At 44.8% G+C, this 16,675-nt stretch overlaps 1 protein-coding gene across 8 annotated transcripts in view; it reads left to right on the forward strand.

Moving 5' to 3' along the window:
• The window catches only part of CHD6 (chromodomain helicase DNA binding protein 6), a 235,635-nt gene that overhangs the window by 88,859 nt on the left and 130,101 nt on the right, over positions 1–16,675 (forward strand). For all 8 annotated transcript variants that reach the window (XR_016215824.1, XR_016215823.1, XR_016215825.1 and 5 more), the window contains one exon: positions 3,912–4,432. Coding sequence is in view for 4 of the 8 variants with exons in the window: in XM_008274447.5 (XP_008272669.4) it covers positions 3,912–4,432 (521 nt within the window). In the remaining 4 variants the exon portion in view is untranslated. The remainder of the gene's footprint in view (positions 1–3,911; positions 4,433–16,675) is intronic.

The following is a 16,675-nucleotide window of genomic DNA, read 5'->3' on the forward strand; positions in this document are numbered from 1 at the left end:
TGGCCCTGTCTTAATTTTTTTAATCCTTAGCAAATATCTTTCCCAAGATCTCAAAAAGGTGCTTTAAAAATTAAAGAAAAAAATTTATGTTAAATTATTGGGTTTTGAAATTAGTTCATGTGGCCAGCACTGTGGCGCTATAGGTTAATCAGTGGCCTGCAGCGCTGGCATCCCATGTGGGTGCTGCTTCTAGTCCCGGCTGCTCCTCTTCCTATCCAGCTCTCTACTATGGCCTGGGAAAACAGTGGAAGATCGTCCAAGTGTTTTGGCCCCTGCACATGCATGGGAGACCCAGAAGAAGCTCCTGGGTCCTGGCTTTGGATTGGCCTAGCTCCGGCCACTGCGGCCATTTGGAAAGTGAACCAGCTGATGGAAGATCTTTCTGTCTGCCTCTCCCTCTCACTGTCTGTAACTCTACCTCTTAAATAAATTTTAAAAATCTTTAAAAAAATAAATTATTTTTATTTTATTTTATTTTATTTTATTTTATTTTTTTGACAGGCAGAGTGGACAGTGAGAGAGAGAGAGACAGAGTGAAAGGTCTTCCTTTGCCGTTGGTTCACCCTCCAATGGTCGCCATGGCCAGCGCGCTGCGGCCGGCGCACCGGGCTAATCCGATGGCAGGAGCCAGGTGCTTCTCCTGGTCTCCCATGGGGTGCAGGGCCCAAGCACTTGGGCCATCCTCCACTGCACTCCCGGGCCACAGCAGAGAGCTGGCCTGGAAGAGGGGCAACTGGGACAGAATCCGGTGCCCTGACCGGGACTAGAACCCGGTGTGCCGGCGCCGCAAGGTGGAGGATTAGCCTAGTGAGCCATGGCACCGGCCTAAAAATAAATTCTTTAAAATATTTTATTACTAATTTCTGCCTTTTGGGATACTTTCTGCTTTTCAACATTGGAGAAATTATGCAGCATTTCCTGGGTTTCCCTTCTCCTTCTAGGATGTCCCAGCTCTGCCACTCTCTAGGGATATAATCTGAGAAAGTGGCTTTATATCTTGTCTGTCTGATGAGGGGTTCTACTAGACCATTGTCTGTGATTCCTGGGAGAGGAAGTGCTGGGCGTCAGCTGGGTGTATGTTTAGTTTCATAAAAAACTGCCTGACTTTTTCCCTTAGTCATGTGTACTCCATCACGTTCAGCATTTTAAACCAAGTCTTGTCATTGCTGGTCTGGTGACCTAGCAGTCATTACGGTTCTCTGAGAAGTCATAGAATGAGCATTAGCTTGTGGCCAGCCAGAGATTTCAAACCCAAGCTCTGTGGCTCACTATCTGCCGTGGCCTTGGGCACATCGCGTAACAGCATGAATCTTCCCCTTTTCTGTGTACAAAATGGGCACCTTTATACTGACCTTGCTGTAAAGAGAGATCATGAAACCTATCTGCCATAATTCCTAGTATCTGCATGTGGTCTGTTTTCAGTAAGTGTTAGCTGCTGCTGTTACTATTGCCCGCTGATCAAATGCTTCCTGACTACCACCCACACCCAGCCTCTCTGGGGAGTCTTCTCTTTCAGGAAAGACCTTGGCGTGTTGTTGAAGAAAGTGTGACCTACAGAGAGCCGTCTTGGTGGATCCAGATGTTTTAAGTGTGTCATTGTTGAAAACCTCTTCAATAAACAAGCCTGATCCACCCTTGCACGCTAAGCAAAAGCTTGTTCCTGAGGGCAAATGTACCTGCCACAGAATTCAGTAACGTCCTGAGGATGGTTGTAATGTCACAGGATCTGAGCTTTCGTTGGATGCCCGTCACCCTGCTGCTGCGTTTCTTCTTCATTCTGTTTCATTTAAAGACAATTTAAAAAGTGGTAAAAAGCACATGATGTAAAATTTACCATCTTCACTATTTTGTTACATTTGATTTTTTTTTTTTTTTTTTGACAGACAGAGTTAGACAGTGAGAAAGAAAGAGAGAGAGAAAGGTCTTTCTTCTGTTGGTTCACCCCCCAATGACCGCTACGGCCGGAACACTGCGCTGATCCAAAGCCAGGAGCCAGTTGCTTCTTCCTGGTCTCCCATGCGTGTGTAGGACCCAAGCACTTGGGCCATCCTCCACTGCCTTAGCAGGCCACAGCAGAGAGCTGGACTGGAAGAGGAACAACCGGGACAGAATCCAGCGCCCCAACCGGGACTAGAACCCAGGATGCCGGCACCGCAGGCGAAGGATTAGCCTAGTGAGCTGCGGCACCGGCTCTTACATTTGATTTTAAGTTCATTTTTTTATCTACGTATCCTCCTTCCCCTAGTCCCTCTTCAGCAGCGCATCAGCAATGACGAAGTCAAACTGAATTCTCTTTTTTTATGTTTTCCTTTTGTAGTGTAATGAGTCCTGTCAGAGTCACTGATTCCCTCTGGATTTAGGCTTATTTATGTGGCTAGACTTCATTTGTGATAAAAATCCCAAGGAATCTTTCTCTTTCATCTTTTTCTCTGAGATTCTCAGTGTTGTTTGGGAGCATCAGACTAGGGAAAGGAACTGGAAGAAACCAAAGGCAAGATGGGCAGCTGAATTTTGCAGTCTCCATCACTCCCACAGCAGGTCAGGAAATGTGAGCACAGATTGGAGAAGCAGCACACTGGAGGGAAACCACACCACCTGGCCAAGTGTCTGTGCCCTGGAGCACACACCAGGCCTCTTGTTAGAAGACAGGCTGCTCAGATGGTGCTGTTTCTGAGCCATCATCCAAAGGCATTTGTAACCACTTTTTGCCCTTAAAAGCGATCATAATGGGAGACTGCACTTTTATTTGGGTGGTAGTTGAAAACAGCTTTGAAATTTCCTTTTCAGGGCTACCTTCAACACCTATGTGACATTTTTTTTTTTTTTTAAAGATTTATTTATTTTACTTGAAAGCCAGAGTTACACAGAGAGAAGGAGAAGCAGAGAGAGAGAGAGAGAGAGAGAGGGGTCTTCCATCCGCTGGTTCACTCCCCAGATGGCTGCAAGGGCCGGAGCTGTGCTGATCTGAAACCAGGAGCCAGGAGCTTCTTCTAGGTCTCCCACACGGGTGCAGGGGCCCAAGGACTTGGGCCATCTTCTGCTGTTTTCCCAGGCCATAGCAGAGGGCCGGATCGGAAGTGGAGCAGCCGGGACTAGAACCGGCGCCCATATGGGATGCCGGTGCTTCAGGCTGCAGTTTTACCTGCTATGCCACAGTGCCAGCACCGTGACATCCTTTTGAATGGAGTCTGTCACAAGAAGGCCTCCTGCTGCTTTGATTGTGTTGTTTTCTGCAAGTGACCGAAGGTTATTTGGTGCTGAATCCAGTGGCTAAGTCAGACGATCATGCGGAACAGCATCATTTGTAGTTAAAATAAAGGGCAAAACTTTAAGTGATTCTGATTTTCAGATTGAAAATCAACCAGCTGAATGTTGATGCTGCTTGATGATAGGTGAGAATGAAGATTTGAGAAATAAAGCAATATGCTGAACTTGACACTGCAGCCCTTATCACCCTGGTGATAGCGCCTCAATCCGTGATGGACGTCTCGGAGCACATTCAAACAGGAGCATTTGTGTCTTGTGTGATAAATGCTATTCTGGGTGTGCCTAGGATTTTGTGTTTGCATCTAAAGGTATTCTGTGAAAGACTGCTGTAGTTGGTGTTTTGGACATCAAGCTTTAAGGGTGTTTTAGACTTCTGCTGTTAATATGCAGATCTTATGGGTTTTTTATTTAATAATTTTTTATATAATTTGTAAGTAACATTTTTGTGCAGCTCCACAAGAATAAAAGCCACGTGTGTCCTGTTTGGCACTGTATCCTCAAGACCTACCTAGCACAGTGGGAACTAACCCTAGTGGGAACACAGTAAATATTTATTCAACAAATCCATGCTTTCAAACTTTGTAGCACTGTTTGTGTAAAGCATACAATGGAGGAGTAATAGGTTGTTTCTCTTTCTTTTGCAGCTGTCAAACTTAAAAGTTCTGAATCACTCCCCAATGTCTGATGCCTCTGTCAATTTTGACTTCAAATCCCCATCCCCGTTTGACTGCAGCACTGATCAGGAAGACAAGATTGATGGTGTTGCTAGGCATTGTCTGCCCCAGAAGGACCTGTATGCAGCTGAAGAGGAAGCAGATACCCTTTTTCCTAGGAAAATGACATCTCACAATGGGATGGAGGACAGTGGAGGAGGGGGTACCGGAGTGAAGAAGAAACGGAAGAAAAAGGAGCCAGGAGAGCAGGCGGGTACTGCAAAAGGAAGCAAGGATAGGGAGCCCAAGCCAAAGAGGAAGCGAGAACCTAAAGAACCCAAGGAACCCCGGAAGGCCAAGGAGCCCAAGAAAGCCAAGGAGCCCAAGGAGCCGAAGCAGAAGGATGGAGCTAAGAAGGCTCGGAGGCCCCGGGAGGCCTCGGGCACCAAGGAGGCCAAAGAGAAGAGGAACTGCTCCGACTCCACAGGCAGGACAAAGTCCAAGAAGGCCAGGTGTGTACTTTCATACTAGCTGCAACCCCCGAGGGCAACTGGACTGCACTCCTGTGGGCCTAAACTTCATACCCCTCTCCTGTAGATTGGGGAGCAAGGATAGCCACCTGGTTCTAATGCAAGAGGCTGTCCTTGGAGGTTGCTTTTTTCTAATTACATTCCTGGGATTTTGTTGCTTCAGAAACCACATTTGTGTTTTAAGACTCCAAAATTTTTATGCCCTTCAGACCCCAGCCATCCTTTTTATCCTTAGTACTTAGCATTCTTTGGTTGGTGACTGGTATACTGTCACATGTGTAGATATACCCCTTAAATCCCATGCTTATGTGCTCATGGTGTCCATATTAGTTTTAATCCAAAAATGAGCCACTTTTCTCACCACCTAATGAGGTGATAACCTTAATTAATACTGGCCATTGCAATTTTCTTGCCATTTATAGTATTCATCAACTTTTCATTATTGTGTGATGCCTCAGAAGAGCCACTTAGGAAGGAAGAAGGTTCATTTGAGCTTAGAGTTTTGGAGGTTGACAGTCTAATACTGGGTAACCCCTTTGCTTTAGGCATCTGGTAAGGCTAGAGGATGGTAAGAGGGACTGTGACATGGTGAGCCAGGAAGCAGAGAGACAGGGAGCACGTACTGCATCTACCATCTGGTCTCCTTGTAATGCCAGCAGGATTAGGTCACAGCTTCTACTCGAGCAGTCTAGTGCAGTCTCATCACTTCCCAAAGGCCCTACCTTCAGACATTAATTGGTTCTGGCCTCTACCCTAATCCATCACCATTAGTCAATTAATCGTTAACCTAAGACATCGGACTTAAGCATCTGCGTGAATAAGTCTGTCTAAATCATAACACTGCTCCTTTGAAATTAAGAAGAATTAAGATGTTAATATGCACAGGGTTTAAGGAATGGGGCATCCAGGTCTGATTCAGGGATTTTTGTAACAGGAACAGTGTAGAGGCAAAGGGTCAGCTGTGAAGAAGGTACGAAATCGTGGTAATCAAAGGCACAGTCTGCAAGAGCCAAGGGTGTGTGCAAGTTCCAGATAGTAAGGGTTGACTGGCTTCCACAGGCTCTGAGCTCTGGGTGCAGGACCATTTGTGACTTAAGTCTCTAGTTTACTGTCTAGAATAGTACTAGACACATTAGAGATAGTGAGACCAGAAGAGAGCCAAGCAACTTGTAGATAAGAAGGCATGGGTACGATTCACTGTGGGATGAGTGATAGGAGGGGCCTGGCTGTACATCCTATCCGCGGGGCAGATTCCCTCCTTTGTAGGGAACTAAGTTTTTGTCATGTATATACAAAAGTAATGTTTTCTACTTTCTCTCTTTGAATTCTTTGTGCAGAACAATTGTTTTCAACTTTTTGAAGAAATGCAAGATAGGTGTATGACCCCTATATTGAGGAATTTAAGTGTCTAAAGTCTAAGTGCAGAGGCAGGATATCTATATCAGTGTCTGTTTATGTATCAGGCTAGGAGCACCCATAGGAACCCAGAGATTGATGTGCATGCTAACAGAACATAAGTTAATGAGGCCACCACACCTGCATACAAGAGATAAGTTTTAAACAACGAAAGCATTTTTAAAAAAACTATTTTTTAAAATTATTTGAAAGGCAGAGAGAGACATTTTCTCATTCCCCAAATGCCTGCAATAGCCATGCTGGGCCAAAACCAAGAGCCCAGAACTCTGTCCAGGTCTTCCACATTGGTGGCAGGGACATAAGTTTTGTTTTGTTTTGTTTTGTTTTGACAGGCAGAGTTAGACAGTGAGAGAGAGAGACAGAGAGAAAGGTCTTCCTTCCATTGATTCACCCCCAAATGGTTGCTACGGCCGGCGCGCTGCGCCGATCCGAAGCCAGGAGCCAGGTACTTCTTCCTGGTCTCCCATGTGAGTGCAGAGGCCCAAGCACCTGGGCCATCCTCCACTGCCTTCCCAAGCCACAGCAGAGAGCTGGACTGGAAGAGGAGCAACCAGGACTAGAACCTGGCGCCCATATGGGATGCTGGTGCCTCAGGCGGAGGATTAACCAAGTGAGCCACAGCGCCGGCCCCAGGACCCAAGTATTTAAACCATCATCTGCTACCTCTCAAGGTGCACATTAGCAAAAGACTAGAGTTGGCAGTGGCACCATAATTTGAACCTAGGCACTCTGATACAGGATGCAGGCATCTTAAGCAGTGTCTTAACCATTGCATCAAATGCCTACCCCAAGAGAGAGCACTTTAAATGGTGTGTATTAACTTGGAGCTTACTGTGTGGTTCAGTTCTTCTTCAGAACTACAGTTGGGACCAGATGGATGATTTTCTAATCCAAGTTTAAATTTGCTCATATTCACTCCCTTTTGCCTGGCATGGGATTTTCGTCTTTAGTCTATCAAAAAGGCTCGGGTAGAATCCTAGAAATGTAGTTTACAGAGAATGGCTATTGAATACCTTAGAGAAGGCTAGGAGAGGCAGGACTTTGAACTAAAGAACAACTTACAGATTTTGTTTCATGGAGAATCTCATGAGCGTACTCTGATCTCCAGCGTATGGATGGACTGGCTCAGTGGCTGTGGCCTCTGCCAGTGATTTCCACCTCCAGATTATTTTGGAGAAGCTGAAGTGGTTCTTTGGGTGATAATATGTGTGAAGGAGAGTTGGACATAAGCCACTGGAATTAGTTATTTTGGTTACTACAGAGAATGATAGGAATTGGGGTAGTGTTTGAGAATTAGGGCAGTAAGAATAGAGGTTCACAGCCCTGATAAGAAGTTTGGGTTGAGAGGGAAGCTAAATTCTGTAGAGGTATCTGAGCTCACTTAACCATGAATCTCTGCTGCTTGCAATGTTGTAAGCATCTCCTTCTTAAAGAAATTCACAAGGCTGGTGCTCTAGCACAGCGGGTTAAGCCATGGCCTGCAGCACTGGTATCCCATATGGGTCCCGGTATGTGTCCCAGCTGCTCCTCTTCTGATCTAGCTTCCTGCTAATGTTCCTGAGAGCACAGTGGAAGGTGGCCTGAGTGCTTAGGCCCCTGCACCCACGTGGGAAACCCAGATAAAGCTCCTGGCTCCCAGCATTGGCCTGGCCCAGCCCTGGCTGTTTGCAGCCATTTGGGAAGTGAACCAGTGGATGGAAGATCTCTGTCTCTCTGCCTCTCTATCACTCTGCCTTTCAAATAAATTAATTAATTTAAAAAAAGAAATTTGCATTTATATTGTGTGGGAAATGAAACAAGGCAATAGTATGCAGACATAGCCATCAATTCCATTTTGGGATCATGAACGGGTATTTTGCACAACAGGCTTGGGTGTCAGATGTATAAGCACAATCAGGACTTTGACTAGTGGAAACTTACTGCCTTTCATGAGTATGTGTGTTAGTTAAAGGAACATGAGCTTGATCTGATGAGGCTGCATCAGGTCTGAGTGACTTGGTGAAGTGTTTGGTAGTGTTTTCTAGGACTGCTTACTTAAAAGACAGCAGAACTTCTTGCGGTTTCCAAATCCAGGACATCCTTGGATAGGAGCTAACAGAAGGATGAGCATGGTCATCTCTAGAGATGTGGAGAGATTTCCCAAGGCTTCTCTCTCCTTATTTTACGGCTGTATCATCCTGATGTAGAATTAGTCTGTACACCCCAGCTAGAGTCCTGAACTGGTTAGCCTTTGCTTTTGATTCCCCTGTAGCTCCATAAAATTGCTTCAGGCCCTTTATTTAATTATCCCGCAGATCAGCACAGTTTTAGTTATGAAAAGACATTAATTGATTTTTTTTAAATCTTAGTAATTAAGTCTTAGTTTTCTATGCAGTGTGATTGTTCTTGCAGATTGGCTGCAGCTCATGTTTTCTTTTTTAATTTTTAAATTAATTTATATGAAAGAGAAAGAAACTCAGACAGCTCCCATCTGCTGATTCATTCCTCATATGTCCACAATGGCCAGAGCTGGGCTGAGGCAGCCAAAGGCAGGAACTCAAATCTGGGTGTCCCACGTACTTGAACCATCATTGCTTCCTCTCAGGGTCTGGTACATTGGCAGGAAGCTGGAGTGAGAAGCTGAAACTGCTTATCAAACTCAGATACCCTGATGTGGGATTCTGGGTGCCTTAACTGCTAGACTAAGAATGCACACCACGTGTGTGCTTGGATTTGAGCTGTTATTGATTAGGCCCCGGACAATAGGCCTAATGATGGTTATAAATGATTCACCGAATGCTTGCAGTACAATAGGAGCTCCACAGCTTACTTACAGGGTTCTGGCTTTCTTCAGTCCATCTTGCCAGCTGCTGCCTGGCCAGTCTCTCTGAAGCACTGCTGTTACCTTATTTATGTTACCAGTCAGTGGTGGTGCCAAATCGTGTTCCTTTCACTCTTTCTCAGTTCTAAATCAGTTAGGAAATCATCAACAGAAGAGATCCAGTTATCAGCTCTATTACTAAAAAACTGGATAGGGGCCAGCACTATGGCGTAACAGGTTAAGCTGCCACCTGCAATGTCAGCATCCCATACGGCCACCGGTTCAAGTCCTAGCTATTCCACTTCCAAACCAGCTCCCTGATTATGCACCTGGAAAAGCAGCAAAAGATGGCCAAGTCCTTACCCAAACCTTTGGAGTCTAATCTTGCCCTTCCTCTCTCTTTGGCTACAGTGATCTCATTAGCCTCTAAAAGCACTTCCCTCCTTTCTCTTTGGATTGCTCTTGCTGTGTCTTCCAGCCACTTTACCCTTTGTCCTTCTCCCTATCCCAGCTTCCTTCTGTTCTTTGTGTCTGAGTGCAAGTCCTAATTCCTCCATAGAATTTCCCCAAAGCAGTATGTCTGTGTGTCCCCTCAGAACTGCCATGGCACTCGCAGCCTCCCTCCCCCACTCCCTCCCTCCCTTCTTCTTTTTTAGACATTTATTTGAAAGTCAGAGTTACACAGAAAGAGGAAGAGACAGAGAAATCTTCCATCCGCTGGTTCACTCCCCAAATGGCCACAACGGCCAAGGCTGGGCCAGGCCAAAGCCAGGAGTCAAGAGCTTCTTCCAGGTCTCCCATCTGGGCACAGGGGCCCAAGTACTTGGGCCATCTTCCACTGCTTTCCCAGGCACATTAGCAGGGAGCTGGATCAGAAGTGGGGCATCAGGTTTCAAACCAGCATCTGTATGGGATGCTGACATTGCAGGTGGCTGCTTTACTTGCTACACCATATCACTGGCCCCCTTGCTTTTCATTATAAACCATAGATTGAGGAAGACTGGGGAAGCTAAAAGAAATGTAGTCCAACTCTCATGTACTGCAGCCAAGGACAGGGAGACCCCCAAAGAAGAGCCTTGTCCACGGTCCTTCACAGGGCTTTGTTACAGACTCAGGCCTCCTGATTTCCAGTCTTGTGTGTTTGCCTCTGCCATAGGCTACCTCTCAGTCATTACTGTGGTTTTCATGTATGTATATGTGTGACTTATCTCCTCAACAAAAGTTAAGTGCCTAAGGTCAGGGCTGTCTTCCCTTGTGTCTTTTCTGTCCCTGGGGTCCAGTCATCAGAGAGGTTTGTCAGGATCACATGTGATATTTTAGATATATGAATATAATTTAGTTGTATTGCAAGAACAAATGGTTAGAGCTCTTTTCCCTGAAAATAAGACCCATGAATATATCTAAGAATTCCCATTGTTAAATAACAGTGGGTGGCGTCATGATTTCACTCTCCAAATGCCCACAAAAGCTAGGGCTGGGCCAGGCTGAAGCCAGGAGCCAGGAACTCAATCCAGGTGTTCCACATGGGTGACAGGGACCCTAGTACTTGAGTCACCACCTGCTGCCTCTCAGGGTGCACATCAGCAGGGACCCAGAGTTGGGAGTGGTGGGACTCAAACCCAGGCATTCCCATCTGAGGTGTGTTGTCCCAAGCAGCATCTTTACCACTAAACTAAATGCTTGCCCCTTACATTTCTGTGTTTCACACCTGCTAGGGATGAACTGAAAGGAGGAGATGAAGCAGACGGGGTGATCCACCCCAGTCACTGGGTTTCAGTCTTTGCCCCATTTGTTTTGCTTTGTCAGTCCAGAGCAGGTTTTTCTCCCAAATCTAATAAGCTTGGTAACATTCTAGAAGAAAGATGTTGCCTTTTCTCCTTCTTCTGTGATTATATAACCATTTAGCTGTCTGATTGCTACTGAGTCAGCTGATACTGTGTGCTGCAGGAGGAGTAGTCATCTTCAGCTAGCTTCCTTCCCTCCCTTTGTGAAGGCCCATGCCTGCCTGCCTGCCTGCCTGCCTGCATGCCTGCCTTTGGAGTGGAGATCTTCCTTGAGGCTAGTTTCAGGCTTCAGAGTCCACTGACAGAGTTCTTTGTTTTGAGAGACTTGTATTTACATTCTGATCTTTTGTTAGGATAAAGAAGACAAAACATACAGATGTGTAGGAGATCTGATTTGAGACTGTGCTTGGAACCTACTGGGCTTTATGTTAAGTAGGGAAGAAATCCAAATGATAATGACAGACCCACCTCTGAGGCTTTGGGCTAAGTTTCCATTCCTATTGATGAAATGATTGGAGAGACAGAGTTTGCACCCACTGGTTAACTTCCCAAATGCTCACATTAGTTGGGACTGGGCCAGGCCAAAGCCAGGTCTCCCAAGTTGGTGGCAGGAATGCAGGCCCCTCAGCCGTTACCTGCTGCTTCTCAGGGTCTGCGCTGACTGGAATTGGGAGTCAGAGCTGGGAGCTGAACCAAGTACTTGGATATTGGAGGTGAGCATCTTAACCATTCTAGACCAGATGTTTCCTGCCCCGTCTCCCCAACAAACACACTTTAAGAGCACCCGGAGTACTTCCTGTATAATCAGCAGGACTTTCTAAGTTACGGTCTGGCACATAGTGGAACTTTACTAAATCTGTAAGGAAACAGTTAATAATAATGCTTGATACATGTCTGCTCCTTTTATTATCCAGTATGGTTTTGGGCCTCCTGCATGTCTTATTTTGTTTATCAGTATTTTTGTTGGGAATGGAATAGTGAAGGCAGAAGTGTCACAGAAGCATCATCTATGGATAGTTGAGGAACTTTCACACGCTAGAGAAATAGTCTTGGAAGTTTTCAAGAAATTGGCAAAAATATAAATAAATGAAAGAACGTGGTATAACTGGATGTAGAATAGCTGAAACACTTTAGAAGATTAAGAGTGTTTCAGTTCTGATCTAGGGAGTCCCTTAGGGGAGGTGAGCTTTGAGCCAGGAATTAAAGGAATTAATAGATAAGAAAAGACTAAGTTAAAAAAAAATTACACAAATATTCTTTAAAGGGCTTCCAGTTTTAAGATGGTAGACCCACTGTACTCTTATTTTCCCTTCTTCAACTCGTACTAAAATGACAGGGCGAACAGAAGAAAATAATTCCTTTAAAGATGAGAGATGTTGATGAATTTCTGGATGAGGAAGGCCAGTGGTGTCATCCTGGTGGATAGTGCTGTGGCGGGAGTCCCGGCTCAGAGCACCTGCAGGAACTGTCTTTGCAGCAGAGTGGGAGAGACTAGGGTCAGGCCCGTAGTGGAAAAGGCTGATTAAGGAACTGTCTTTAAGGGGGGGGGGGGGGGTGTGGATTTAACAGCTTTAGGCTGAAGTCCTATGGATTCCTTAAAGATACTGAGCTCTTTGCCCTGGAGAAATAGGACTTCAGGCAGGGACCGACATCTTCAAAGAGGGGGCATAGGGTACTTGCTTCTCTGCCTTTCTTTGCTCATACCCTAACAGTAGGAAAAGAGAAAGCCTGAGTCCCAGGTGAGGCTTGTGCAGTAGCAACTCACTGAGCCACAGAAGAGAGCCTCTCCAGCTACCTGTGTCATCACCCCAGTTCATCTCCAATAGGAACGATCTGCCAGAGAGCATGAGGCCACAGAGGCAAACAGGCAGCCTAAGATAGGAAAAAGACAAGTAACGGAACGACTGTGCTCAGGAGGAGTAATTCAAGGAGAAGAAACTGTGCAGATTTTGATGAGCATCCTCAGATTCAAAGTGATATTTTGTCTATAAAATAAGAATGAATTATAAAAAGGAAGCAGCCAGAAAACAATATCAATGGGATTTTAAAACCTGGTTGCTGAATGAAAATAATTCAACAAAATATTGAGTAGGAGCAGGAACAGGTGAAGTATATTAAGATCAGCTTTTAATATCAGGATGTCAGTAGTGATTGTTTAACAGTGATAAATAACAAACCAGAGGCATGAAAATACTAGAGGGATAGCAGTCAAAAGAAATTCTCAGGTGAGTGGGATTTGGTGCACTAAGGACAGCTTGTACTTTTCATTTGAAACCTTTCTACATTTTCTGGATTTTAAATTTAATTTGCTTTTATTACTTTATAATAAGATTATCTGGTAAAACTGGTTTTCCATCCTGTAAGTGCATAATCTTTTTTTTTAAAGACATATTAATTTGGCATCATGATCAGTCTGTTAGGTGTAGCAATCAACAACATGGGTACCAAAAAAGAAAAAGAGAAGAAAAAACTACATTAAAGCTCTTTGGTGGAATACTTTACACTTTCCACAGAACAGAAACTAAAATAATCTGTTACACAGTTGGTCACAAATACAGCCCTCAAGTTTCTTTGCCTGTGCACATTGTCTAAAACACGTCATCTTTGTAGCAGCTGGGCCCTGCTACCACTGTGCTTGGTTGAGTTCACAAATCTGTTGTAACCTGTAGCTTCCCTGTCACTTCTCCAGCTCTCCTCTCCTGCTGAGTTTTGCTTCCTAGCAGTTATTAAAACCTTCTGCCACTGCCATAGCTACCGTTGCTGCTGGAACCACCACCACCAGCTTGATTTCACGTTTGGACAAAATATTGGCCAGCAGCACCAGGCCAGAGCCTCTGCCTCCAGGTTCCTCCCTTCATGGGTCCAAAATGTGAAGGTGGATTGTAATTACCAGACTTTGTAGCTTCCACTGCCTCCAAGATTGCTTCTGTCATCACCAAATCCATTGTAACCTTTCCCACTGTCACCGTAATTACCACCACCTGAGCAGCCACTGAAGCCACTACACCACTGAAGTTTCATCCACAACCAAAGTTGTCATTGCCACCAAAACCAATTCTACAACCACCACCAAAGTTCCCAGAACCACTTCAGTCTCTTGGGATGGATGAAGCATTAGGCACGTCCTGCTTCCACAGGACCCTCCTTCCTTCACAGTTGTGACCATAGACAATATGGTATTTCTTGGTGACAGTTTCATCCACAGAGTAATGGTTGTCAGAGGTGCGCATCTTTTTGTTTCATTTACTAGCTAGGATATACCACCAACCTGGATGATCTTTTTAGCATTAATTAATTTGAGAGGCAGAGAGTAAGAAATTTCCTATCTGCTGGTTCACTCCCCAGATGTCCATAGTAGCTGGATGCTGGGCTGTGGCCAAAGCTAGGAGCTGGGAACACAATCTAGGTCTCTTTATGGATGGCAGGCAGCAAGTCACTTTGGCCATCACCACTGCCTCCCAGCGGAAACGTTACCAGGAAGCTGGAGTCAGGAGCCAGAGCCAAGAATCAAACCCAAGCTTTAACCAACGTCTTAAATGCTAGGCCAAACACCTGATCTTTTTCTGATGAGGCTGAGCATACAGTTAAAGGAACTGAGGAACAGAATAGATTTGGTGTACGTGTTTTCTAACAGACTACATCTACAGTGTATTTTTTTGTTTTAACCAGTATCTTTAAAATCTGTTCCAACTCAGTTCTCTGTACACTGCACTAAGATGAGTGTTATGAATAAATTGAAAAAAAGTGCGAATGCTCTTTGCTGGAATACTGTCCATGTTTTCAGTATCCTACTCCTGGGGAGAGGATCAAAGCCTGTAGGAAGACTGGGGCTCAGTTTCTCCGAGGGGTTTGTTCCTAGATTGGAATGGTGGCCGCAGGCTAGACTCCTCACTCTGCTTTTCTCCAAAGGCATTAGTTGGAATCCTGAGCTATTCTCAGTGCTCTGATAGAAACTCATTCTTTCCTGCCAAGGCTCTGATGGATATTTTATACATTTTTATTTTAAAATGGGAATTTGAGTCATTTTGAAGTACTGGTAGATAAGATCTTTCAAAACCTAGAATCCACAGGCACAGAGTAATGAAGTCTCACGGTAGTACAGGGTTGTGACGTGTACCTGGGTCTTTCTCATTTTCTGATTCAGTACTCAGCTTCTGACTCTGAGTTCTAGCAGTGAAGCCAGGGGCTGGGCACTGGAGATAGATTAGGGAGGTTTGTGAAAGCCTGTCTAGCTAGTGCTGTAATACAAACATGTAATTTCCTATTTGGAGAACAAAAAAAAGTGCTTATTTTTCTATTATGAACTGCACAGAAAATAAAGATGCACAAGAATCCTCTGCACCGATGAAGCCATGTAGAAGACAGGATAAGAGAGCTTTAGGGGTAAGACCTGTTAAGAAACTGTTGGTGGTTCTACCTGATGGCTGTCTTGCCGATGTGTTATAGTTTACACAAGGGGACTTCAAAATGTTTGTGGAAAATGTAATTAAAGGATTAAAATGTAAACTCTGATGCTCAACATAAACCCCATCAAGTTCAAGACACTTCTTGATATCAAGCAATGACACCAGCCCTTCAGTTCCTGCTGAAGAACTGAGGTCCTGAGCCATGTCAGCATAGTCCTTTTTACGATATTAACCAAAGAATGAGTGGTTTCTTTTAAGGGTTTTCTTTCTCTCTCTCTCTCTCTCTCTCTCTCTCTCTCTCGTTAAGAAATGTACAGAACTCAGAAGGACCCAAATCAGGACTGTAAGGTGATGTTTAATGATTTCCCATCAAAAGCTCTCACAGAACTGCCCTTGTTTGATAAGGGTGAACAGAGGCGCTATAGGGGACTCTGGTGGAGATTCCTGGGCATTTGTTTTTTTAAAGATTTATTTATTTGTTTGAAAGTCAGAGTTACACAGAGAGAGAAGGAGAGGCAGAGAGAGAGGTCTTCCAGCCACTGGTTCACTCCCCAATTGGCCACAATTATCAGAGCTGCACCAATCCACAGCCAGGGGCCGGGAGCTTCTTCAGTCTACCACATGGGTTCAGGGGCCCAAGTCAGGCCATCTTCCACTGCTTTCCCAGGCCATAGCAGAGAGCTGGATCAGAAGTGGAGCAGCTGGCACTTGAACCGGTGCCGATATGGGATGCTGGTACTGCAGGTGGTGGCTTTACCCACTATGCCACAGTGCCGGCCCCCTGGGCATTTTTCTGCTACAAGGTTGGCTCTGATTAACTTTTTGCAGACATTCTTCTAGAAAGCAGATGTTACTGTTCCTTGGTGTTGCGCATCCCAAAAAACTGTTAGTGTGACTTTGCCCTGGACAGGACCACGTTTGTTTTGAGCAGACCACTTCCACCTCTTGGTAGACCTTGCTTTGGTTGTGCTTTTTCTTCAAGATCAAGTCTTGTTTACTGTCCTTTTACAGTTCTTTGAAGAAATGTTTCAGTGTCTTGATCGCACTTACTTAAAATTTCCATTTAAAGCAGATCTGGTTGCAGTAGTTTTTGGCACTCGTTGAGCAGCAGGTTTGCTCCACTGTAATTGTTCAGTCTGAGTTGTGTGAGCTGAACTAAATGAGATACCTGCTGCATTTGCTGTTGTTTATACTGTCGATTGGCGGTCCTCTTCAGCTAAGGTATGAACAAGATACATTTTTTACTTGCAAATGTGATGCCTTTACTTGCTTCATTGTCAGCATTGTCTCATGCCCTCATAATACTAGCCTCCCGTTTGTAAACTCCTTGGGGCATTGTTCCTGTAAACTTTTTATAAAGCATCAGTGATTTCTACATTCTTCACCATAAATTTCATTTTTGTTATTGCTTCATTTCTAGCAAAAGTCATGTTATTCTGATAAGAACACTTTTCAAACTGTTGTCTTATCCATCCTTCTTAGTGCCTAAACTACATCCTATTCAACATCTTACAACAAGTCAATATAAGTTTATTAAGATTTATTTATTTATTTATTTGAAAGGCAGAGTTACAGAGAGAGACAGAGAGGCAGAGAGAGAGAGGTCTTCCATCCACTGGTTTACTCCCCAGGTGGCCACAATGACCAGGAGCTTCTTCCAGGTCTCCCATGTGGGCGCAGGGGCCCAAGGGACTTGGGTCATCTTCCACTGCTTTCCCAGGCCGTAGCAGAGAGCTGAATCAGAAGTGGAGCAGCCAAGACTTGAACCAGTGCCCATATAGAATGCCAGCACTGCAGGCGATGGCTTCACCAGCTATAG

The sequence above is a fragment of the Oryctolagus cuniculus genome, chromosome 11, assembly GCF_051225735.1.
Source record: "Oryctolagus cuniculus isolate XC-2025 breed Fujian yellow rabbit chromosome 11, ASM5122573v1, whole genome shotgun sequence".
Lineage (NCBI taxonomy): Eukaryota > Metazoa > Chordata > Mammalia > Lagomorpha > Leporidae > Oryctolagus > Oryctolagus cuniculus.